This window comes from Plasmodium yoelii, assembly GCF_900002385.2.
Source record: "Plasmodium yoelii strain 17X genome assembly, chromosome: 7".
Classification (NCBI taxonomy): Eukaryota; Apicomplexa; class Aconoidasida; order Haemosporida; family Plasmodiidae; genus Plasmodium; species Plasmodium yoelii.
Window position 1 is genome coordinate 858,643 of NC_036179.2, and position 26,562 is coordinate 885,204.

Consider the following 26,562-nt stretch of genomic DNA (forward strand, 5'->3'; position numbering starts at 1 on the left):
ATAAAAAATATATAATAATAACATATATGGTTTCAAGTTAATCTTTTCAAAAATAGTGTTTATTTTTGTATGTTTGTGTATGAATTAATCATAGAACATATCTATTAATAAATTGAGTTGGTAGCATAGACACAAAGAAATGTATATATATATTATATATATATATATTTTTTTTTTTTATAACTTAAAAGTGTGTTATTAATATTTTAAGCACATTGTTATGTTGTCGTTTTGTTATGTCATTTCGCTATTTTGCTAGTTATGAATTAATTTTAACATATTTAAATAAATGGAGAAAAAAAATAAAATAGTTACAAAAAAAAGTCAATACACATGTTTTCTTGTTATAGACCTTATATTTATTTATTCATATATATACCAAGTGAACTATGAAAATAGCTAATTAATTATTCAAAATAACATATTAATTATATATATTTTTTATTATTTGAGTGTATATTATTATGTCTATGTGTATACATGCAATAATTTATTGGCCTATACATAAAATAATATAAAAGAGAAGTGTTTTAAATTATAGATATATGTTCAATATTCATTTTTTTTTTTTTTTTTTTAATAAGTTAGCTATATTTAAATTATATATTTTATATATGGCCTTTTTTTTTAAATATTATTTAAGTGATCATATAAATATAAATCATTTTTTTTTTTATTTGATATACTATTGTTTGCATGTGGCAAATGGAAATTTGGATGTGTTATTTGAAAGTTTGTAATAGTTATATGTATATTTTGTTTTATTTTTTATTTTTTATGCCAATACCTTTTGAGTAAAACAAAACAAATGCTTATAAATAGTTAAAGCCAATTTTATAATATATATTTTTTTATTTAATATATTTTTTTTTATGACAATTCCTCAAAGATGTCATAAAATTGGGTTTGTCTCTTTTTCGCTATTTCGAACTACACATTAAAAATATATAGATACATATAATATGAAATTATTAATGATTTAGGGAAATTCTACAAATTTAAATAAAAACAAATAAAATATTTTTTTTTCATTATGCCATAACACAGTATTGATATGTATAGTGTACAAAATGAGCATATTCCCTCTTTCATTCCCTCACTTTTTTATTCCCTCATTTTTTTATTTTCATTTTTCTGAACACTTACACAAAATGGGTCCCATTTCATTTGTGTTTGATTGTCATTTGGATGTTATATTTCCTTGGATAGGGAATTAAAAATGTTAAGAAATAAAAATTTAAAGGAAATTTTATTTTATATTTAAAATTAGCACTATATTGAGTCGCTTGTAAAAGGCACTCTCGCCATGCAAAGATGGTTAGCATCAATTTTTACAAGCACACATGTTAATGTGAAATGTTTACATATAATATATATATATATATATATATATATATATATATATATATATATATATATATATATATATATAATAATTAATATATATGTAATAATTAATATATATGTAATAAAATAGCGTGTGTGCCAGTTGGGGGAGGATATACCCCTTTTCTAGTTTTAAAGCGATTTGTATGCTAAAATATAAAGAATTTGAAAAGGAGAAAAATAAAATATGATCCCATCCTACATATCCCTATAATTTTTATTTAGCTTGCATTATTTTTTCTATTAAATTTATGTGTAATTAAAATAGCGGAATAATATAATACAATAAAAAAGTGCATAAATTGGAAATATTTTCTTGCATTTTCTTGCATTTTTTTTTCAATTTTTTCCCAATTTTTTCCCAATTTTTTTCAATTTTTTTTCATTTTTTAAGGGGTCATATTAAATATATAGAATAGGATTACATATTTTCTCTACAATTTTTATTTTATTTTATATACACTTTTCCTTTTTTTTGTCAAAGTTTTAACAATTCACACATTCATTTGTATATATATATATATATCATATCATATCGTATATTTTATACACATAGGTAAAAATTACAAAATGGAAGATTTATCGGAAATATTCGATATATATGCAATTTGTGCATGTTGTAAAGTTATAAACAATAATGAAAAGAGTGGAAGCTTTAACAATAAAACATTTAATGGACTTGGAAATGCAGGGATGTTGCCTTGGAAATATAATTTAGTTGATATGAATTATTTTAGTTCTGTAACATCGTATGTAAATGAAAATAACTATATAAGATTGCAATGGAAGAGAGATAAATATATGGGGAAAAATAATTTAAAAAATAATGCAGAACTGAATAATGGCGAGCTGAATAATAATCTGCAAAATGTTGTAGTGATGGGAAAAAGAAGTTGGGATAGTATCCCCCCCAAATTTAAACCCTTACAAAATCGAATAAACATAATTTTGTCTAGAACTTTGAAAAAAGAAGATATTGCAAATGAGGATAACAAAAATAATGAGAACGGCACCGTTATGATAATTAAAAGCGTAGACGATTTGTTTCCTATCTTAAAAGCTATAAAATATTACAAATGTTTTATTATAGGGGGGTCATATGTTTATAAAGAATTTTTAGATCGTAATTTAATAAAAAAAATATATTTTACAAGAATAAATAATTCATATAATTGTGATGTTTTATTCCCAGAAATAAACGAAAATTTATTTAAGATATCATCAATAAGTGATGTATATAATAGTAATAACACAACTTTAGATTTTATAATTTATAGTAAAAAGACAGAAAAAATAAATTCAAATAAGGAAATATCTAATGATATATTTTTAGGTTTATGTGATGAACAAAATAAAAATTTTGATGATGAAGATGATTATACATACTTCAGTTTCAATAAAAATAAAGAAAATATAAAAAAAAATTCTGAACATGTTCATAATTTTAAAATATATAATAGCATAAAATATAAAAATCATCCTGAATATCAATATTTAAATATTATATATGATATAATAATGCATGGAAATAAACAAGATGATAGAACAGGTGTTGGTGTGTTAAGTAAATTTGGATATATGATGAAATTTAATTTAAATCAATATTTTCCATTATTAACAACAAAAAAATTATTTGTGCGAGGTATTATTGAAGAATTATTATGGTTTATAAGAGGAGAAACAAATGGAAATACATTGTTAGAAAAAAATGTAAGAATATGGGAAGCTAATGGAACAAGAGAATTTTTAGATAATAGAAAATTATTTCATAGAGAAGTTAATGATCTTGGTCCTATTTATGGATTCCAATGGAGACATTTTGGTGCTGAATATACAGATATGCATGATAATTATAAAGATAAAGGTGTTGATCAACTAAAAAATATTATAAATTTAATTAAAAATGATCCTACATGTAGACGAATTATTTTATGTGCATGGAATGTAAAAGATTTAGATAAAATGGCATTACCTCCATGTCATATTTTATGTCAATTTTATGTTTTTGATGGAAAATTATCATGTATTATGTATCAAAGATCTTGTGATTTAGGACTAGGAGTTCCATTTAACATTGCTTCTTATTCTATATTTACATATATGATAGCACAAGTATGTAACTTACAACCAGCTGAATTTATACATGTATTGGGTAATGCTCATGTTTATAATAATCATATTGAAAGCTTAAAAATTCAGTTAAATAGAACTCCTTATCCTTTCCCTACTCTTAAATTAAATCCTGATATTAAAAATATCGAAGATTTTACAATTTCTGATTTTACTGTGCAAAATTATGTTCATCATGATAAAATAAGTATGGATATGGCAGCTTAATGTTCATTTTTCTTATTTATATATTCATACCAATTGATTGTCTTTATAACTGTAAAAATAATGTGTATGTTGTGTGCATATTTTTTTTTACATGTACATGCATGTAAATAGCTAAAATTATCAACATATTTTATTTTTTGTTCAGAAAAAAAAACTTTACACACATAAAATGGCTAGTATGAATAGCCATATTTTATATAAATTAAATTAAATCCTGTGAATTTATGAACAGATTGCAAATTTGGATTTTATTGGTCATAGCATGTTTGAAGCGATAAGGCAAATTGGCATTACTATCGCTATTGCCATCGCCTTTACTGCTGCCACTTGGCTGGCTCTTCAATGATCCATAAATAATTAGACTTGATTTTTAAAATGATTATAACATGATTAACATAGTTAAATAAAAAAAGTTGAAAAATAAAAAAAAAAACATATAAACACAAATGATGTTTTTTCCTTCAATTTTGATATCATATAGGAATAATATTAGCAGGTGAATGGGGAAGGTTAATAAAAAAAATGGTAAAAAAAAAATAAATTTTGGAAAAATAAAGAAGTTGTTCTTTATCTACGCTTTGGCTATACAATGTATAATTTATATGCATACAAAAAAATTTTGATAAAATTGTAAAGAGGTGAATAAAATAACACTGTAGAAATGGCAGGTAGTGTCGAAACAAAACTGGTATAAAGAAAAATGGGCATGTCATACTGGCATTGTTCCCTTTTTCATTTTGTTCCATTTTTGAGACGACTCAATTCTTTATGTCCACAACATCATCGGACTGTTCTTCTTCAGGGTAGAAATATTCATCCTACAAAAAAAAAAAAAAAAAAAAAAAAAAAAAAAAAAAAACATTTAAAAAATTTATCATATCATGGGTATAATAATAACTTATAAATATGAGATATAAATAAAGTTTGTGAGGATAATGTAGTTATTTAATTTTCTTAATTTTTATATTGAAATAAAATTATCACCATTTCTATTTGTTTGTGGGCATTTAATTCATTTATGTGTTTTTCAATATCTACCAAGCCCTGTGATAATGTTTTGATTATTTCATTAATGTCGCCTAAAATGTGAAAAAAATGAAAATATGTGAAAAAAATGAAAATATGTGAAAAAAGTACAGATATTTGAATACATGCTCATAAATATAATAAAACAAAAGGTGCGTGTATTATTCAGTTTTATCTTACATTTCCCTTTTTTCTCAGCAAGGTCGGTTAGGGAGGTAAACGCAAGTTGGAGTTCTCTAAGGCAAGAATGGAATTAATAAATGGATCATGTGTGATGTGAAGTGATGCGAAGTGATGTGAAGTGATGTGAAGTGATGTGAAGTGATGTGCAGTAAGGTGATGTAAGATGATGTGCAGTAAGGTGATGTGATGTGAAGTGGTGTGGTGGGGTGCCGGTACCTGTGCTGGAGGTTGCAGATCTGGTTGAGTAGGGCCAGCTCGTTTTGCATGTATTTGTTTTTTTTTTTGATAAAATTGATATTAGTTTTCATTTCTTTGTGTTGAATAATATTATCTTCATTTGTTTCTTTATTTATATTTTTTTTTATTTCTTTTTCTTTCATTTTAAGATCAACTAATTTTTCTTTAGCTTCTTGAATTAACTTTTGTTTATCATCTATAGTTTTATCTTTTCCATTTTGATCTTTTACATTTTCATTCTCATTTTTAAATTTAGAAATATTTTGTTTATCATTTTCATTTTTTATATCCATTATAGCATGAGTCACAACTACACATCTTATATATAACAAAAGAATGTAAGGTATTTCTTTTATGCTTGCTAATTCAAGCCATTTTTTGACTTGTAATTTCATTTCATTTTCGTTTGTGTTAAAATTCATTCCTCTATCTTTACATATTTCGATAAGTGTGTTTTTTTTTAAATTATCTACACCTTCATATATTAATTCTCTATCTTCTCTTTGCAGACGTAAAAAATGATGTCGTAATTGCAAAACAACATGATAATGTATACTATATGGTTTTAGACCTAATAAATGGCAAATAGTTTGTAACGTTTTTAAATTCATTTTATCTAATATAAATTCTTCTTTAAATATTTTTGCAATTTTTAATGTATCATTAACATTTAAGAATGGGTTAATATCTTCTTCATCTTTATTTATTAATTGTTGATGAAATTTATTTAGAATTTTTTTTTTTTTATCTGAATCTATTCCTATATTTTCATTTAATTGTTTTTCTTTTTCTTCAATTAATTGTTGTAAAAATTTAGATAATTGTTGTTTTGCATATAAATTTTTTTTAATATTGTTAAAATTATCATCATTATTTTTGAATGTAGAAGGTAATAAATTTGGATAAATTTTTAACACAACTGGTAATAAAAATTCAGCAAATGGAACTATAACAAAAAAAGAAAAAGGTATTAATTTAAACATATCATTTATAGTCCTTATTAATAATTTATATTCAGAATAAGAAAGTCTATGTCCTTTTAATCTTTTTATTATTAAATTTTTGGATATTTTCATATTCGTTAAAAATAATAATACTCCTGTTTTAACCCAATCAACTGTATGTTTTATATTTTTTTTCAAATTTTCATAATGTATTTTTAAGATAGATGGTTGAAAAATAATTACTTTAATAACAGATCCAGATTTTTTTATAAATTCGATTACAATTTTAAATATATTTGTTCCTTTATTATAATATTTACTAATTTTATTTTCTGTTTTATCTACACATTGTTTTGGTTTTTTTTTTTTTATTAAATTTATTGTAGAATTGTGTTGAGAATCTTTTGAACTGGGCTCATTTATAGAGTGTTCACCTGAAGTGGGCTCATTATTATTTGATGAAATGTATCTGCAATTCATACTTATTGCATAATATACGTTTTTAGTTTTGTTCAAATTGTTCAGGTGGCTATTCCCAATTTTGTAACCTTCGTAATTTTTGCAACTTTCGTAATTTTTGCAACTTTCGTAATTTTTGTAACCTTTGCAACCTTTGCAACCCTTGCAACCCTTTTCAGTTGCATTCTGTTTCAATTTGAACGATTTTGGAATTGATGCATTTTTAAATTTTCCATAAATTTGATTATTGTTGCAAAAAAAGAAACACTTTATTCTTTGGCAATCGCAAACCTTTGCGATTTTGTTTTTTTGAATATTTATTAATCCCCATGCCATTTGCTTTTTTTTTTTTTTTTCTACTTTTTTCTACTTTTTTCTACTTTTTTCTACTTTTTTATATTTAGTTTAAAAAAAAAGTAAATTTATTTATATCGGGAATGTATAACACAATAATACATTGTAGAAAAAGTGTTTATTGTTTATATATAGAAATTAAGATTTATAATTTGATTGAATAAAATAGATATTACATTCCGTTTTCTTTGATTGTGAAACTTGTAATTATAACGTGGTATGTTCTTTTCCTTTTATGGTATATATACACATTTTAAAAAAAAAAAAAAATTATATTCATTTTATTCTTCTATTATAATTTAAATTGTGTTTTAATTTACTGTCTTTATTTCGCGATTTCGCAATTTCGCAATTTGTGACACTCTACAATGTTTGCTGATTTTGCAAAGACGTGGGTTGAATCGACGCTTAAGAATGAGTAACGAAGATATAGAACAAATTGGGTTTGGGGAATACAATGTAATATACACTTTTTTAATATACACCTTTTTAATAAATGTTACATATTTTTCAGGAATGTACTATATATCAATTTAAAAAAATAATAACTCGTTTGATTTTCAAATTGTTAAAATGTGGCTAATACAAGGGCGTTAGATAAGCTCACTATAAATTATTTTAATTGTAAAAAAAGGGAAAAAAAGGAAAAAAAATGATGAAAAAATGGTGAAAAAAAGGAAAAAAAATGGTGAAAAAAAGGGTGAAAAAAAGGGTGAAAAAAAGGGTGAAAAAAAATGATGAAAAAATGATGAAAAAATGGTGAAAAAATGATGAAAAAATGGTGAAAAATAATGAAATATAATGAAATATAAAAACATCCATCAAAACATTTTGTAGAAATGGTTAGAAAAAAAAAAAAAAAAAAAATTAATTATGTTATATAACTAATTATCTTAATAAATAAAAATACAAAATCGAAGAAAATTATAAATATGAATACAAGGAATGTATATAATTTAAAAGTGTGAAAAATAAATTTGTGAACTAATTAAATAAATTTATGCATAACATTGCATTAAAAATAGTATATAAGAATTTGAATATTTGGAACAATACATACATGCATACGTATATTACATATATTTATATCGTTCTGAATGTAAATCATATTTAACATTGTGGGTAGTGGCATTTTTTTATATATTCAAACATTTTTAATTTTTGTTTTTTTTTTTTATAATAGTAACATATACAAATAAAAATATAGAATAAATAGATAAGCGTATTTTTTTTTTCCTGAAATATACATTAACAATAAATTTAAAACAGGACATTCACTATAGTATTATATACATACATATGTATATTTTTTTTTTTTTTTTTTTTTTTTTTTTTCATCATAAATAATAAAAATAATTAAATATTATTATGGTATATATTTGTGTATGTTTATGCATATTTATTTTATACGATTTTCAATTTGATTTTGTGTGATGCATATCAAAAAATAAGAAAAAAATAAGAAAAATCAAAAAAATAAAAAAAATAAGATAAACAAAAGAGATAACGCGTTTGTTTTTTGTTCGCTCTTTTATTTGTTTAGTATCCTTTGCAGTAATTTAATTATATCAAAAAAGGAAACATTTTCACTTCCACTTACATTTCCATTTCCACTTCTAGCGAAAGATATCTCTAGTTTGTTTTGTTTTATTTGTGTTAAACTGCCTTTCACAATTTTGTATGCAAATATGATAACACAAATGTATAAATTTTTTTAAAAAAAAAATGATAAGACAATAATTATTTAGTATAATTAAAAATAAGGCTCAATAAAGCTATGCAAAGTAGGCCAAAAAAAAAAAAGAAAAAAGCAAAGAAAAAAGAAGAAACAAAAGCAAAAGAATATATATTTAGAGATAGTCAAGCTATTAAGGAGCGTCGCGGCAGTCTGTTTGTTTAACTATGAACAGATAGAGATAGTGAAAGAGGGTATAAAAATAGAATATTTTCCCAATTTTGTGAAATAAAATGCGAATATAATTATTACATAAATTGTATTTCTGTTCATAATGCATATAAACATTTATTGGGTCTGTATATATTTATTAAATAAATAACATGCTGATTTAAAATAAAACACTTTTTATTTATCCGAAATGAAGAATGTAATATTGAACGTATTAAAGAGTATAGCAATAAATTATAATATAACAAAATATGTTAAAGGGTTTAAAAATATAATATTTCTAAGTTTTAAACATATTATTTTTGAGGAATTCGAATTAAATAAATTTAGTATAAATAATATATTCCAAAATTATATAATAGATAAATATATTAACAATTTTGAATTAAAAATAAATGAACTTGATTCTAATGGTTCTTTATCACCACCAACAAATAAATTTACTGATTATTTAATTTATTTAAATTCGCTAAATTATAAAAAAAAAGAGTTATTATTTAACATTTTTTTTTGTGATAAAATCGAAATATATCTGGATACAAACAACACTGCTTATTTTTATGATTCTCTTTTGGTAAATATCGAAACTGTTTATGTATTGCTCAGTGTTGCTGAGATTGATCTCGGAAGAAGCGGGAAAGATGTGAAGCAAAGCGGGGAAGATGTTGAAAGAAGCATGAAAGATGTTGAAAGAAGCGGGAAAGATGTTGAAAGAAGCGGGGAAGATGTTGAAAGAAGCGGGGAAGATATTGAAAGAAGCGGGAAAGATGTTGAAAAAAGAGGGAAAGATGTGGTAGAATGGGTCGAAGTGGTGATTTTTTTTACAATTGTGTGTCTGAACTTTATAAAAGAAGCATTTATTGAAATAGCAAAGTGTGTTTATTATATAATAAGTTTATTATTTAGTAATATATCATATAAAAATATATTAAAAAAAATATTTATAAATATAATTTTAGAAAAAAAAATATTTATAAATGTCAAAAATGTGAATTTAATTTTTGAAGACAAAATTAATAAATGTGAAGAGAATATGTTTTTATCTATACATGTAGAAAATTTAAATATAAATAATTATAATTATATAAAAAAAAAAAAAAAAAAAAAAAAAAAAATAGATAAACAATGGTCAAATATGAATTTATCTGAATTTTATAATTATGGAAAATTAAATAATTCAAATAAAATAAAAGCCAATGAACATGAAGAATATTTAAAAATATCTCTTACATCTTTTACTATTTATTATGATTTAAGAACACATTTAATTAGTGATACAGATATCTATTTAGACAAAAATAAATATATATTTTTTTATAATTACAATATAAATTTTATGCATAAAAGAGATTGCTTAGTTGAGGATACTGACTTGACTTGCATAATTTCGAAAAGTGGTAAAAGCGGAAAAAGCGGAAAAAGCGGAAAAGGCGGAAAAGATGGAACAAATTTGGATGATGAGGATGCCCAAAGGATCCAAAAGTACGCGATCGATTTTGTGGTATCCTCTTTTAAAATAAATTTGATGCACGATAAATTTTATGATTTATTTTTATTTATTTATAAATATGTTTATTTGTTGTGTAATAAAAATGATTGCCTAAGAAAGGTTGAAAAAAAAAAAAAAAAAAAATCCCAAAATTATTATTTTTCGAAAAGAATTGCAAACATAGAATTAAATATAAATATTGAAATGTTTACAATCGTTTTTTATTACAATTATTATCATAATTTTCAAATAGTTTTAAAAGATATTAATTTTTTTATATTTTTTATGAAAAAAAAGTGGATAAATAAGAGAGTCAGAAAAGATTGGGAAAATAGTTCTAATACAATAATATTTAATTCATACATTTTAAAAGATTTAATTTTTTTTATTCAGTCAATTTTTATAAAAGAAGAATATACTAAATTATTAATAGCTATGTATACACAAAAAAAAAAATTTATTTATTTGAATAAAAAAAATGTGAATGTAAGACGTATTCAGTATAACTATAACAATGAAACAGAATTGTTAAAATGTTGCAACTTGGAAAATAAATTAAATAAATTTGTAGATATTGTTTCGTATGGAAAAAATGGAAAAAATTGTAAAAATGGAAAAAATGGTAAAAGGGGCAGCATTAATGGTGATGGGGCAAAATACGGCTTCTATTTTCGCATATATAAAAAGGAAAAGGGAATAAAAAATAGTAAAAATAGAAACGAATACATAAATAATATATATATATATATTGAGAGTATATATTTGAAAATAAAAAATTTGAATAATATTTATTCATTAATAAGCAACATTCCAGATAAATTTGTTTTTATATTATATTACATAATTAATAAATATAAAAATTTAAAAGAAAATTCAATAAATGATGAAAAATATAAAATGAAGTATCAAAGAAACAATGATATATATCTAAATGTTAGATTAAATTTTATCGAAGTTGAATTAAAAAATAGAAACATGGCTAGTTTTTTTTTTTGTGTACATAATTTAGTATTATATAATGGGAATGGAAAATTGTATCCTTATAAAAGACAATATTCATCTAATTTTAAATTGTTAAAAAAAAAACAAAAAAAAATAATATTTTGTAAAATAACAAATATATATTCATATATACAAAATGATCAAATAATACATATACTCCTTTATCCATTTAATTTATTTTTTACAATTAATAATTTTTTTAAAAAAAAAATGAAAATAAAAATATTATCATTTATAATAGAACTTAACAAGAATGCAACTGAAATTTTTAAAGACATTTTTTTTATTCCAGAAAACGAAATAAATAATAATGATATATTTTATGGTTGTAAAAAAAATAATAATACAGAAATAAACCCCAAATTTGAAAATATATTAATAAATGAATATGATAATTTTATAACAATTTCTAACGAATTAAATATGCTTTTTAGCTGTATAGACGTATTTTTTGACACTTTTAATTTTGAAAAAAATAATAAAGAAGATGAAAAATATGATGTTAGCTCATCTTTTAGTATAACATCAGTTCTTAATTTGTTTGAGAATGTAAATATGTATTTTTCTTTTAAATACGTACATATTTATTTTTTTTTTGGTAACAATTTTGTTGAACTAGCCCAGAAAATGCCCAATAAAAAGGTTAGCGATAAAAAAAATAGCGATAAAAAGGTTGGCGATAAAAAGGTTGGCGATAAAAGGTGTGAGAATGTGTTATCCTTTTTTAGTAGTGCAAATGTAAAGAGAAGTGGTGGCAAAGATGGTTTGGGGAAAGGGGTGGAAGCATTGTATATAAAATGTGAATTTAAAAATGTGAATTTTATTTGCAACATTAAAAAAGATGATAATAATAATAATGATAATAATAATAATTGGAGTATAGACAAATATTCAGTTTCAAATAAATTAAAAATACAAAATTTTCGAGTTTTATATAATTTTTATTTTTTTCCAATAAATATAGAAACATTTATAATGAACGGTTTGTGTGTATATATTTTGAAGGATTCTATTTCTGATAAAGAAATAATAAAAATAAAAACAAATCAAGGTTTAGTAAAAAAAAAAAAAACCATTTTTATTTTAAACAAATGTATGTTAGAATATGCTGATAAGGAAAATATTTTATTAAACAGATGTAAATGGGTAGTTAATTTGAGTTATATAAATATATATATATATTCTTTTTTTATTAATTTATTTTATTATATATATAGAAATAATAAGACAAAAATATTTGAAAAAAAAAATAAATCTAATAATTTAAATTCAATAATAAAAATACAAACAAATTATACAAAAATGTTAAAACATATAAAAAATATATCCAATGATTTATTCATTTCAAAAAAAATATTTAAAATGTTAATTTTTATACTAATTAAAAAGATAAATATATTTTTTATTTTTTATAATAATATATATTCTAATTCCGATAATATATCAAAATTTTATAACACTCATTTAGTTTTAAAAATAAGTTATTTTTTTACTAAATTAAAAAACGAAATTATAAATATAAAGTTTAGAGATACTACACTAATAGAAGATTACCCATTTCACAATGATAATTTTGTATGTTCTCAAAATATAAATAAAATACAGACATATTATTATATATTTAAACCTCGAATTTGTATCATTTTAAAGGATATCGTATTTACAAGATGTAATTGTTTTATGCATGAATTGAGATGGAATCAAAATAAAAGAAGTGGGAAATATTTTAAAAATGAAAAGACTCTTAAATGTGGAAAAATCGAATGTGTAATGACAAAATGGGAAGATATAATAAACAATTTTGGAAAAAAAAAAAAAAAAAATTTAATAAAAATCGATGAAATAAATATAAAAATGTTAAATTTGTATAATTCTATACTATTTATAAATTTATATAAAATAAAAATATTTAATTATTTTAATTTGATTGAAGGATTTAATATATATTTGGAATTGTTTTTAAACACATTTAAAAGTTCATTTTTTTCAAAATATTTTCATATACATAATTTTGAATCAGATAATGAATATATGATAAAGTTTGATATGAAAGAAAAGCAAACAAATTCTAAAATTCAAAATAATAATATAAATAATAAAATGGAAAATGATGCGTTAGCAATAGATAAAGATATTGATGAAGATGTAATTAATAATACATGGAGTGAAATAGTTTATAAAATGTGTATATTTAAAAAAATAATATGTTGTGTAAATTTAATAAGTTATAATCATATACTATTTTCTTCCCCTATTATAAATGATGATAAACAAAAAAATCAGAAAGAAATAATTAATTTGAAAATAACAAAAATAGAATTAATATTAAAAAGGAATTATATAAAAAATTTAAATAAATATATATCTTATTTTAATTATAATTTGTATACAAACATATATGGAATCAATATATTTATAAAAAAATTAAAAAAAAAATATATTTTATTTTGGTCTAATTTTTTATCTTTTTTTAGTAAAATCAATGGGTATATACCAAAAAATGCTATTTATCATGATTTTGAAACTAAAAAAAAAAAAAAAAAAAAAAAAAAAATTAGAGAATCATATGTATTATATAAAAATAATTGTTTAAAATATATTTCTTGGAAAAATACTTCTATACCATTATTTTTTAAAATTAATAAACAAATAAAACGAAAAATATTAGATATAAAATTTTTAAAAAAAAAAAATAATAATTTTATTAATTTAGAAACTGAACAGACATTGAGTAATAAATTTCCATTAAGTGTAAAACTAAAATTAACATCTTATGATATTAAAAATAGACAAAATGGTTGTAGTAAAAACGAGTCTGCATTTTATTTGTTTTTAAACGAGGTGAGTATTTTATCTCTAGTTAACATGTATGTGAATACTGTTAATTTGTTTGAAAATTTGAGCAAAATTGCAAAAATGGGGCTTGAATACAGCGAAATAAAAAAGAAGCATGTGGAAAGAGAGGACAAAACGGTGGAAATAGAAAACAGAGAGTGTGAAGCGAATGCAACAGAATCTGTTTCATTTTTACAATGTTTAGAACGTTTTAAAATAAAGATGAAAAATATATTTTTTTTATTCTATGGATGCAATATGGAAAATTTTATAGGTTTTTATTTAAAAGAAATAAATAATATATTATATATATATAATTTAAAAAACAAAAAAAATACAAATGAACATGAATATTATTTTAGATATATAAATAAATTAACAGATTCAGTTTTGTTTACTAATAATGTTTATTTTAATTCGAATAAAAATATTTATATTTTTGAGATCTTTAATAATTTAGCAAATAAAAATAATTTAAACTATTTAAAGGGTATGTTTTATTTTTTTAAGAAACAAAAAATCGATCCAAATTTGTTATTTTTAAGACAAAAAAAAATAATAAATAATATAAAAAAGAAAAAACAAAAAGAATATAATGACAAAAACAAGAAAATACAAAATTTATCTATTTGGTGGGACAAACAATTAAAAATAGGAAAAAAAATAAATAAATTTCCATCTTTTATTTATTCAAATATATTGCTTTATAAAATTATAAAATTGAATAAGAAGAGACGTATTTCCACTGAGTTAGATATAGATAATAAAAATGATAAAAATAAAATGGTTGTTTGTGTAAAATATTATTTAAAAAATAAAAATATATTTGTTCATATAGAAACTAAACACACATTTAAAAATGTTTGTATATATTTTCCATTATATACTATTATAGAATTAAATAAAATGATAGATGCATTAAATTGTCCTTTTATTTATAAATTATATTTATCTACTATTACAAATTCTCAAAATAATGATAACGATTATATTTCCAAACAAAAAAAAATTAATATTTCCTTCGATTTTAAATTTTGCCTTTTAAATTTTAAAATTAACTTTTTGTCTGGATATACATATTCAATCACAAATGTTAAAGAGAACGATCTCACAAAATATGGGATCGAATTTAGAGATGAACCTAGAAAAAGTAAGGGAGATATTTTGAAAGTTCAAACGCGCGAAAAAAGTGAAAAAAACGAACAAAACGAACAAAATGATGATGGTGATAGCGCTACTTTTGAGATGAAATTGGAAAAACAAAAAAAAAAAAAAGAAAAGGGAAAAGGAAAAAACAAAAACGGAACTGAAATAAAATGCCAACAGTTGGGTCGTAGTTTCAAACAAAAGGAAGTGAAAAAAAATGAAATTGAAAAGGAAGACAAAAACATGCTGGAAAAGAAACAAAATGAAATGAATGTGGACAAAATGAACGTGGACGAAATGAATGTGGACGAAATGAATGTGGACAAAATGAATGGGAACGAAATGAATAGAAAAAAAAGAGCATTCTTATACGTTTTTGTTCTTAAAACAGATATAAATGTAGATATAAAAAATAAAAATAAGAAAAAAAAAATAAAAAAAAAAGTAATAAATAATAGTAAAAAAAATAATGTTACTTTTGTAAATATGAATATTTCTTTTGCTCATTTAAATGTAATAAGTGGCTTGTTGTATATATGGATTAACGAGAAACCTTTTTTATTTAATATAATAAGAGTTCAAAGTTTATTTAAATATTTATATGAATATAATAATAGTTCAAAATATTATTTTAATATGTCAAGAAATCACAAATTTAGACTGAGAAGAAATGAAAATTTAATAAATCAGATAGAAAATAAAAATATTTCGAAAATAACTACTAAAATGAATAAAATAAATTTTATAATTATGAGAGAATATTGCACATATAATACAATAGATATAATGAATATTTTATTATTTTTTCAAAATATTAGTTACTATTTAAATTGGGGTAAAAGGTCATGTAAAAAAACGAAAAAAAATATTAAGAATAAATCAAATGAACATGTTAAGGAAATTAATACAGACCTTGCAAGTAGCTATGATATATATAATAATAGAAAATATGAAGGTGTGGATACTAGCCAACATCATATAAGTGGTGATGCTTTGGATATTTATTCAACAAAGAAGAATGAAACAAATATTTATGGTTCGAACAGAGAATCATATTATTATGAAGAAAAAGAAAGGAAAGAAAATCAAAGAATAGTTGAAAGTTCTCATTTAAGTTATAATAATGAAGTTATAAAATTGGAAAATAATTTGAATGAAAAGAATAAGAAAGATCGATATAGGAACAAAGGAATGGAAAATGAATTAAAAATCGTTGATGAAATATTAGATAAAGATTTGTGTGCAAATGAGAAAAAAAATTCAAATGTGAATTATTGCCTGAACAATCAGAAAAAAAAAGCTATAAGCAAAAAAAATGTTAATGTAATTATTGGAAGTATGTCTATATATATTAATAATAATGATTTGTTGATTTTGAATTTGTTAAGAGAAGAATTATTATTTATTCAAAAAAAGTTGAAAGGTGCTAAAGTTGTGTATTCGTGTAAATATAATTATAATGGTGTAATGATATCATCGAAATTTTCTAAAAAAAAATGTATAAATAACCAAAAAAAAAAAAAAAAAAAAAATGAAAAAAATCTGAACAGTGCAGAAAAAAAGCGAAATTCAAGCCAAATTATAAAAAAAATGAAAAACAAAATAAATATTTCATTAGATATGTTAAAAATATATTTTATGACAAAATTTTATGTGCATGAACTATTTTCAATAAACAGTTTTAACAACATAATTAAAATAGAGAATACATATATAAATAACAAGATGAAATATTTGTTTATATTTTTAAATTTTAATAAAGTAGACACATTAACAGTCTTTGCAAATGATTTGGTTAATTTTATTTATACTAATTCAATTAAAACATCATTTATTGACTCATTTAATTTATCTTGCCAATATATTTTGAATAATAAAAAAAATAAATTTTTGATGCATATTAAAGATGAAATAAATATTAATTTAAATAAAAATATTATAAACTTTTTTGTTTTATTTAAATATAATTTTTTACATGATTATTTTGATTATAATGAATATAGTGTATTTAATCAGGTTGGTCGTAATCGTGATGATAGTAGAGTAGCCGTTGTGAAAGATTTAAGAAAAATTATTTTTTATGGAAATATATTTTTGAGAGAATATGTAATTATTAGAAATTTCACTTTTTATAATTTAAAATATGAATATGAAGACAATGTTGGTTATATAAATAAGAATGAAGAAAATTTAATAATTGGAAATAATTTATATTTATTGAATATATATATAATTGATGGCAAAATACGTGTATCCAAAAAAATATATATAAAGCGAGCTATACAATCGTTAAATAATTCTAATAATATAACAAGCAATAAAGATGATACAAATTTTATGGAAAATAATGATGATAGTATTTGTAACAATAGCGAATGTATTAATAATGATGAGAATAAAAATAAATTTCGTCCAATTTTGAATGAAAAAAATTATCTTTACGTTGATGTGACTATACAGGAAAATAAGAGATGTATTAATATATATCCTTATTTTTTCATACATGTGTTATATAGTAAATTTTTTGAAAAAAAAAAAAAAAAATTAAATGAGGATAATATAAATAGAAAAGAGAACAAAAAAATGAATGTTGAAAAAAATGATTGGGTAAAATTAAAATTTATTAAAGAAGAATGTATAAATACATGTTTAATACGACAAAATGAGATACTATTTAGTGTACCTTTTAATTTTATAAAAAAATGCAAATATATTCAGCTAGCTATAAAAGAAGATAAAAAAATATTAACAAGCAATAAAATTAAATATAAAAATATATTTAATCTTTCAAAATATGTGTATAAGGATATTTATGATGTAGAGCATTATGTGTGTTGTTGTTTTTTTTATTTATTTCGAAAGAGAGAAAAAAAAATTCAAAATTATGGTAACAAAATGAAAGAAAATGATAAAAATTTTATTTCAAAATATGAAAAAAAAGAAGAAATAGTAGAAAACATTTTAACAAAAATTGAAGAATATAATAATTATTATAAAATATTTAGTGTAATGAATATTGTTAAAAATAATATGCATATTATATCTATAGGAAGTTGTATAAGAATTATAAATTTAACCCCCATCGATATAAAAATTTTGCTAAAAAGAGAAAAGGGAAGCATAAACACATATAGTATAAAAAGCTTTGGTTATATAAATATTTATGATTTTGATTTTTTAAAAAATTTGATTTTAAATTTTTGTTTAAGTATATATAGAAAATGGATAGAATTTATAAAAATTGAAAATGAAAATTATTTTCGAGAATATAAAAATGATAATGAAATCAAAACATGTCAAAAAGACCATTCTAAACAAGTTTGTGATAATAAAAAAAATGTATGTCATATAATAAGTTATAAAATAATACAATTTAAGAATTTATATTTTGTTATATATATATATATGTATAATAATTGTTATCATATTGCATTTGTAACTAAATATAATATTTATAATTATACAAAAAATACATTATATTATCATTTAACACATAATGAAGAAGAATGTGCAATTGAAGAGTTGAGATATTTATCTGAAATAAAAAAACATAAACTTAAAGATACTTTTAACATTTTAAAAGAACATATGTTTGTTTTATATCCATTAATAGAAAATGAGATAATAATAGATAATAATAATTTAATAAAAATAAAAAGAAATAAATTTTATAATTATAATATAAAAAGTCATAATAATTTATTAGATGAAAAAGAGAATACAAAAAAATATATAAACAATTATTGTTTTAATCACAAATTTGTTATTAATAATAACAATTCTCGTATTTTAAATACAGATGTTTGTATTTATGAAATAAATAAATCATATACAAAAATAATTAATTTAAATGATGAATATATAAAAATAGATGTAAAAATAGTTACTATACATTCATTTAATATAGTGTTTATTCAATTTTACCCTCACATTATTATAGTAAATTTAACAAAATATAATTTAAAATTAAAATTAAAAAATAATGAAGAATTGAAAAAAAAATATCAAAATATAAATAGTGAAAAAAAATATAATGAATTAAAAGAAAATAATTCGTATGCTTCTTGTGATAGTATACAAAATGACGAATTAAATTTTAGTGAGCAATCTGAATTTTCCCTTTCTAGCTATGATGAGATAAATAAAAAGGAGGTGCCTATAATGGCTAGCTCAAATCATAAAATAACAAATTATTTTAAAACTACATCTCAACTGTTTGATATGACTAAAAAGACAAGTAAAAAAAATAAAAATAAAAATAAAAATAAAAAAAAATATAAAATGTTAAGGAAGATGAGTATGACTGAACTAAATGTGAATGATAAAAATGCGTGGGATTGCATTAGTTTTAAAATTCGAAATAAAAGAGAAGGAGAAAAAGAAGAAGAGGACGGAAAAGACGGGGGGAAATATAACAGTTCTGGAAAAATAAATTTAAATAAATTTGTTAATTACGAAATGGCTATTGAATATCTTAAAAAGAATGGGAATTCAAATATAAAAGGAATAAATAATTTGATTGGAAAAAAATATACACGATGTAAATATATTAAAATTAATAAAAATATGAATAAATATTTTTATATGTATAAATACAAAGAAATGAAATTAACAAATAGAAAAGGTGATAATAATGACGAAAATAAATATTATGCTATAAAAGAAATGCTTTTTAATATAAGCTGTATCGAAATTAAAAAAACATATTATATATTTATAAAGAGAATTCCATTTTTACTTAATTATGAGATGTGTTATTTTCAAAATGGAATAAATATTCAATATGTTAGTAGTGAATTAAATATTTCTGAAGATTTGTGTATATTAAAAAATGAAAAAAATAATTATAATAAAATTTTAGATAAAAAAAAAGAAATGTCATGTATTGACTGTCCGAATAAAAGAACATATGCTTGGAAGAAAAAAGAGGAACATGTAATTGAGATTGAGGAATATGAGAATTATCATAAGATATATGATGAATTTAAAAAATTAAATTTAGGAATGGTTTCTAATTTAAAAAAAAATAATTTGAGTCTTATATTAAAAAATTATAAAGAAATTGTAAATAATAAAATAATAAAAGAAGGGAAAATATATATATTCAATAATTTAAATATTCCAATTTTTGTGAGTCCAGATAAATGTAATTATCTTTTTTATATAAATAAGAAATATATATATTTTAAAGAAAATAAATATTTTTATTTTTATTTTCCTAAATTTATATTAATTAGCAAAAAATTAATTTTTTTATTTAAAACGGATAATAAAGTACATAAATATCGAGGAATCAAAAATTATATGCATATAATAAAAGATGATCATATATTTCAGAATTTTTATGTCATGAAATTGTTTTTGTTTTATAACATTGTCTCAACCTTTCAATTTTATTCTTTTGTTTTTTTAAGACGGACATGTTCTTCTCGATTTGGTGGGAGCAGAAGTGGGAGCAGAAGTGGGAACAGAAGTAGGAATAGAAGTGGGAACAGAAGTAGGAATGGAAGTGGAGGCAAGAGTGGAGGAGAAATCGTATATTTTGAGTTATATTTGGTAAAATTTTATTGTGATATAATAATAAATAATAACAACGAAATAAATATAATATTGAATGGAATAAATGAATGGTATTTCATAAAAAAAATATTATCAATAAATTATTTCTTTAATTTTTTTAATTTTTTTAATTTTTTTAAAAATAACAAATTTGATATATGCCCAAAAAGCATTTCAAACATTACTTATATAAATAATATGTACGGTTTAGACAATAATGATTTATTAAATATTAAATGTTTTATAAGAAGTGTAAATTTGTTTTTTAATTTTGAGAATATTTCAAAACATCCAGAGAATTTACGACAAAAAATATATATAAATAAAATACATTTAAATATTTACACATTTCAATATTTTAACAATACTGTTCTTGAAAAGAAAAAGCGTTCTATCCAATTTTGGGGAACCGCTAGTCGCCGACGCAATCACAAAGTTGGCAATGCTGAAAAGGGCAAGCATGACAAAATTGGCAAAGCTGACAAAATTGGCAATGTTGGCAAGCATGACAAAAGTGAGCACGCTTTAGAGAACGGCTCAGTTTTGAGAAATGACAGCGAAATATATAATATATACAATAAGCTAAAAAATAAGATATATTGCCATTATTATTCTTATATGTTTAGTGATTATATGCGGAACAATAAATCATATAAAAATATTTTTAAATTATTGAAAAGCCAAATTATTGCAGTATGTTTTAACAAATCTGATTTTTACAAAAAAATATCTATAACACTTGATAACATTAGCATAAAAAAGGATATGATATATGATAAAAAAAAAGTCGAATATAATTATACAATCTTAACTAAATATAATAAGAATGAAAGTATTTTAGATATAAACATTGACTTATGTAAACAAACTTTTATGCAATACAAACATATTTATAATACTTTAAATATACTATATGCATGCTCATATATAAATGGAATTAAAAAAGGGAAAAATTTTGGGGAAGAAGATTTGCTCAAAATAAAAAAAGAAGGAAATTATTCCTTTTCAAAGATTTTAGATAATGATATAAAAAGTAAAGAAGATGTAATACATCCAATTGAGAATGAAGATAATATAAGAGATGGTATTATTAAAAAAGCAAAATATAATATTTTTAATTCTAATAATTTTTCGAGAAACAGAGAGCATGCCTTACTATACAATGTATATTATTTTTATAAAAAAAATGGAAAAATCGGAACCAAAAAAGGGAATAACATAAGTGGTAGTGGCAACAATTACAAACAGTATAAAATAAAAAATTTATTAGAATTTATTGAAAATATAAAAAGTAAAAAATGTGAAAAAAAAAAAAGAGAAATAAAAAATTTGTCTATAGAAATAGCCAGTCTTGTTCTTACATTAGACTATAATTATTTTATTAATATATTACCATTGTTTTATGACTATTTTTATACAAAAATAAAATATTTAAATTTAATAAATAATTTAAAAGATAAAGGAAAATTAAATATACACATGTATGATTATTACTATTTAAATAAATTAATGGAAAAAAAGCAATTTGAAAAATTAGAAGAAATCGAAAATATAGGAAACTATTCTTATATAGATGACATAATTATATGTAGACAAAATAAAAAAGAAAATATATTTTTATTATATATACATAATATTAATATAAGGAAAACTAAAATATATATAAATGTTAATTATTTACTAAAATTATTTTTAACAAAAAATTTCATGATGAATATATCAGCCATAAAAATTCAAAATAAAGAAAAAAAAAATTTAAAACATATTTTAAAAAAAATAAAAAAAATATATTTTTATAATTATATTAGTATATTTTTTTATTTACTTAAAAATATAAATATATCGGAACATTCATCTTATACAATATTAAATCTCTTAAATTTTATTGAAAAGGTTTTAAAAAATAATTTACAATTATCTCCTTTGCAAAATTTATATAGTTTAGTTATGACTTTAAAATATAAATGTGAATATGAGCTTAATAATAATAAGATAAATAAAGATAATTATTCTATAAATAAAAAAAATATTGAAGAATTGGTAAATCTTGAAAAAAAATCATTTTTAACGATGTCTGAAAGGGATAAAAATTTACATGAAATTAATAATAGTAATAACTATTTTAAAAACATGTTTTTATTTAATTATTCTAATATTTTTTCTATGAACATATTTTCTAAAAGTACAACACAAATAGCTAATCAGACAGAAACACATAAAAATTTAATGGAAAAAATAATGAATTTAAAAGAGAGAGAAAATATTTTTTCAAAAATTCATGAATCTTATAAAAAAAATTCTGATGCCATTTCCAATTATAAACATACAAAAATTAGTCAAAGTTGTAACAAAAGTACACAAATACAGTTTGGTAATTCAAATGGAATTTCAGAATCGTCAAATGTAAAATACAAAGATAGCAACAGCTCTGGAAACGATTTTAAAAAAAGCAAGACTGGCAAAGTGCAGAAAAAAAAGGTCCGAGAAAGGGACAGAGAAAAGGGTCGAGAAAATGAGAGAAAAAAGGAGAGGAAAAAGGAGAGAAAAAAGGAGAGAAAAAAAGAGAAAAAAACAAGCGTACAAAACATTACCCATATATCGTTTACCCACAACTTAAACATAAAACAATAAGACCCATTGTGTATTAAACATTTTGACCCATTTAGTTTCGTCGTTTTTTTAGTTTTTTTTTCAACTTAATTTTGTTATTACATGTGCACGAATTTGACATAAACTATTTCGTTACTTCGTTATTTTTTACTTCGTTATTTTTACTTCGTTATTTTGTTATTTTTATTTTTTACTTTGTTATTTTTTATTTTTACTTTGTTATTTTTATAGCTTTGAAGTTAATTTTTGCAGGGATGGTTTCCCTTTATGTATTTATTTAGCTTTATAACTTTATTGTTTTTAATAACTTTAATTTAATTAAATTTCCAAAAAATATGATTTTCATGAAATTTGTTTAAATTAAAAAGATATTGTTTGTACATAATTATAGAAATAGATTATAGCGATAAATTTAATTATATATTAGTCTTTATTTTGGAGTTTTATTTAAAAATAAACACTTTTAGTAAATTAATTAAGTTGTGAAATTATTCCGGCATAAGACACAGACGACTCGTTTATGCTTTGAGCCAAGTTAGACTAAAATGGAATAAAAAATGTGCATAATTAATGAGTAAATATGTGTGTAGGCATGCATATGTGCATGTGTGTATGTAGACTGTATGTATATATGTAGGCATGTGTGTAGGCATGTGTGTATACCTGTGAATAGTGCATCAGTTGTGTTGACAACTTTCCGGGGAAAGATTGAATCAGCTGTGGGGTAGAAAATGAAACACATTTTGAAACACTTTGAAACATTTTGAAACATTTTGAAACATTTTCGAAATACAGATGAGAAATTACCTGAAGCATAATTTTTATAGGGTTAGATCCACATATGGTATTGTGAGTTTTTTTTAAATAGTCAATAAAATCTGAAAAAAAATAAAATTCTCATTTTTAATTTTGTTTGTAAACTATAGTATATAAAAAAATAAATATTTTTAGAAAAATTATAAGAGTATTAATTTAAATAACCTTGGACATTATGTTTCGTGATAACATTAATTCCGTCTTTATCCATATTCTATAATTTTACAAAAAAAAAAAAGAGAGAGAGAATAAAAAATAGTAAAATAATGTATCATAATAATATGTAAATGACTCTAATTGTTGGATATACATATTTTTTTTTTTTTATCAAATCTTAATTAAATTGACTTACCTCAATTTTTTTATGAATATATTTATCATTATATTTTTCTAATATGTTTGTAAAGCTAAACCTGAAAAGGAATAGTTATAAATAACGGTGTAATATTATGGGAAAAAAATTATATATATTTTTTTTTTGAGATAATGTAATCTTTATAAGTAATATAAATACCTTCGTCCAAAATGACAAAAATCAGAAGAAAATATAAATGCATTTGTTTTGTCTTGAAAATATTTTTTTAAAGGGTTGGCTATATTAAATTAAACAAAAATATTATATATAAGAGATAATAAAATATGGTAAATATACATATTTATATGTGTAATATATTTTTTTTTATTTCTCACAAAATTCGTTAATTTTGTTAACATCGTTTCCTATACATCCGACATAGATTGGTACTATTTTAATGTCTTTTCTGAAAAATGTAAAATAAAGCATTCATTGGTGAATTCAGTTGAATTAAGATGAATTAAGTTGAATTAGGTTGAATTAAATTATCATTTTGTGTGTGTATGTCATGCTAGGTAATAATATAAAATTAAAACTGTGAAAAAATTGGGGTTACTCTTTAATTATATATTTTATTAGTGGCAATTGCATTTCTATCGAATGTTCTTCTTCATCATCAATCTCATCAATATAGTCATATAAATTTTGTGTGTCGTTGTTCATAATATCTGATATAACTAAAGTGGAATAAATATTGGTGAGTGAAATAAAATTGGCTATTTTATTCACACATATATATGTATACATTTATAGTGGTAAGTGGTAAGTGGTAAGTGGCAAGTGGCAAGTGGCAAGTGGCAAGTGGTAAATTACCATCTTTGTTGATTTGTAAAAACCCGAAAGGTGTTTCATATTTATCAACTTGTGGAAGTAAGCATCCTTTGTTGTAAATGTGGTGATTTGGACCGAGAATAAAAATATTTTTTCTGAAATAAAAAACAGCCAAATTAAAAATTATTAACAATTAATATTTTTTTTTATTAACAATTAATAATTTTTTTTATTACAAAATCATTAAAAGTGTAAAAAGTTCTGAACAGCAATAATTTTTTGTGTAATAATTAAATAGGTTATATATAAAGCCATTTCACACATTTATTATTCGTCTTTATTTTTTACTAACATATTTTCAACGTTTATACAGGAATAAACGTGGGAACTAGTCTCTAGACAATAAGCATATCCTGCATGACTTTAAAATGAGTTTTTTTTTGTGTAAAAATGTGTAAAAATATATGTAATGCATATGTAATGCTAATAAAAGTCAATTATATATAATATGCATTTTTTAATTACGGGCAAATAGCAGCTTTAACTTGTTGTTTTGGTAAATTTATTTTTTCAAAAAGTGATTCTATGGAGTTTTTCAATACATTGCCTATAGTTACAAATGAATAAATTAAGAATGTAAATATTTTTGGGGGCATGTGCTTATACAGTTTTTTGCAAATGTGATTTATTTTTATTTCATTTTATTTTATTATATTTTATTTTTATTCTATAAATATATGAAGTATTACTGTTGTCGGAATACCAGGAACCAGAGTGATATGCTCTTCTATAAGTTGGCATGATTAAATTATTTAAAAAAATATGTTTCCTTATTATTGTTTTTTTATTTTATTCTTATCCCTTTATATTATTTTTAAAAAAATTATATTACTATTAAAATTTATGAACAACCCCAAAATGTATAGTTATTATAATATGGCTATTTTCCCAAAGAGTTTTTTTAGTTGGTCATTTTTATTTAATTTATATATTTAACACGATTTTTTTTTCTAAAAAAATATATTCCCTTTGGAAAATAAGTGAGTAATTAACTGAAAAAATGAAGTGAGTAATTAACTGAAAAAATTAAGCGAGTAATTAACTGAAAAAATTAAGCGAGTAATTAACTGAAAAAATTAAGTGGGTA

The 26,562-nt window shown here is 21.2% G+C and overlaps 4 protein-coding genes across 4 annotated transcripts; 2 read left to right on the forward strand and 2 right to left on the reverse strand.

Moving 5' to 3' along the window:
* Window positions 1-1,956: 1,956 nt before the first annotated feature.
* PY17X_0719300 (bifunctional dihydrofolate reductase-thymidylate synthase, putative) lies at window positions 1,957-3,723 on the forward strand (the record flags this gene model as incomplete). Its single annotated transcript, XM_719562.1, has 1 exon — window positions 1,957-3,723. One exon carries the CDS (start codon window positions 1,957-1,959, stop codon window positions 3,721-3,723), a length of 1,767 nt encoding a protein of 588 aa, XP_724655.1.
* Window positions 3,724-4,481: 758 nt separating this feature from the next.
* Window positions 4,482-6,908, reverse strand: PY17X_0719400 (LETM1-like protein, putative; the record flags this gene model as incomplete). The annotated part of the gene is made up of 4 exons (XM_022955577.1): window positions 4,482-4,541; window positions 4,708-4,802; window positions 4,930-4,985; window positions 5,149-6,908. 4 exons carry the CDS (start codon window positions 6,906-6,908, stop codon window positions 4,482-4,484), a joined length of 1,971 nt encoding a protein of 656 aa, XP_022811838.1.
* A 2,114-nt stretch (window positions 6,909-9,022) lies between these two features.
* On the forward strand, window positions 9,023-23,494 carry PY17X_0719500 (conserved Plasmodium protein, unknown function; the record flags this gene model as incomplete). The annotated part of the gene is made up of 1 exon (XM_022955578.2): window positions 9,023-23,494. One exon carries the CDS (start codon window positions 9,023-9,025, stop codon window positions 23,492-23,494), a length of 14,472 nt encoding a protein of 4,823 aa, XP_022811839.2.
* A 450-nt stretch (window positions 23,495-23,944) lies between these two features.
* PY17X_0719600 (memo-like protein) lies at window positions 23,945-26,216 on the reverse strand (the record flags this gene model as incomplete). The annotated part of the gene is made up of 12 exons (XM_022955579.1): window positions 23,945-24,013; window positions 24,137-24,190; window positions 24,281-24,351; window positions 24,455-24,503; window positions 24,642-24,702; window positions 24,804-24,882; window positions 24,980-25,050; window positions 25,201-25,321; window positions 25,458-25,570; window positions 25,768-25,836; window positions 25,941-26,022; window positions 26,165-26,216. The coding sequence occupies 12 exons, from the start codon at window positions 26,214-26,216 to the stop codon at window positions 23,945-23,947; spliced, it is 891 nt and encodes a 296-aa protein (XP_022811840.1).
* Window positions 26,217-26,562: the final 346 nt, after the last annotated feature.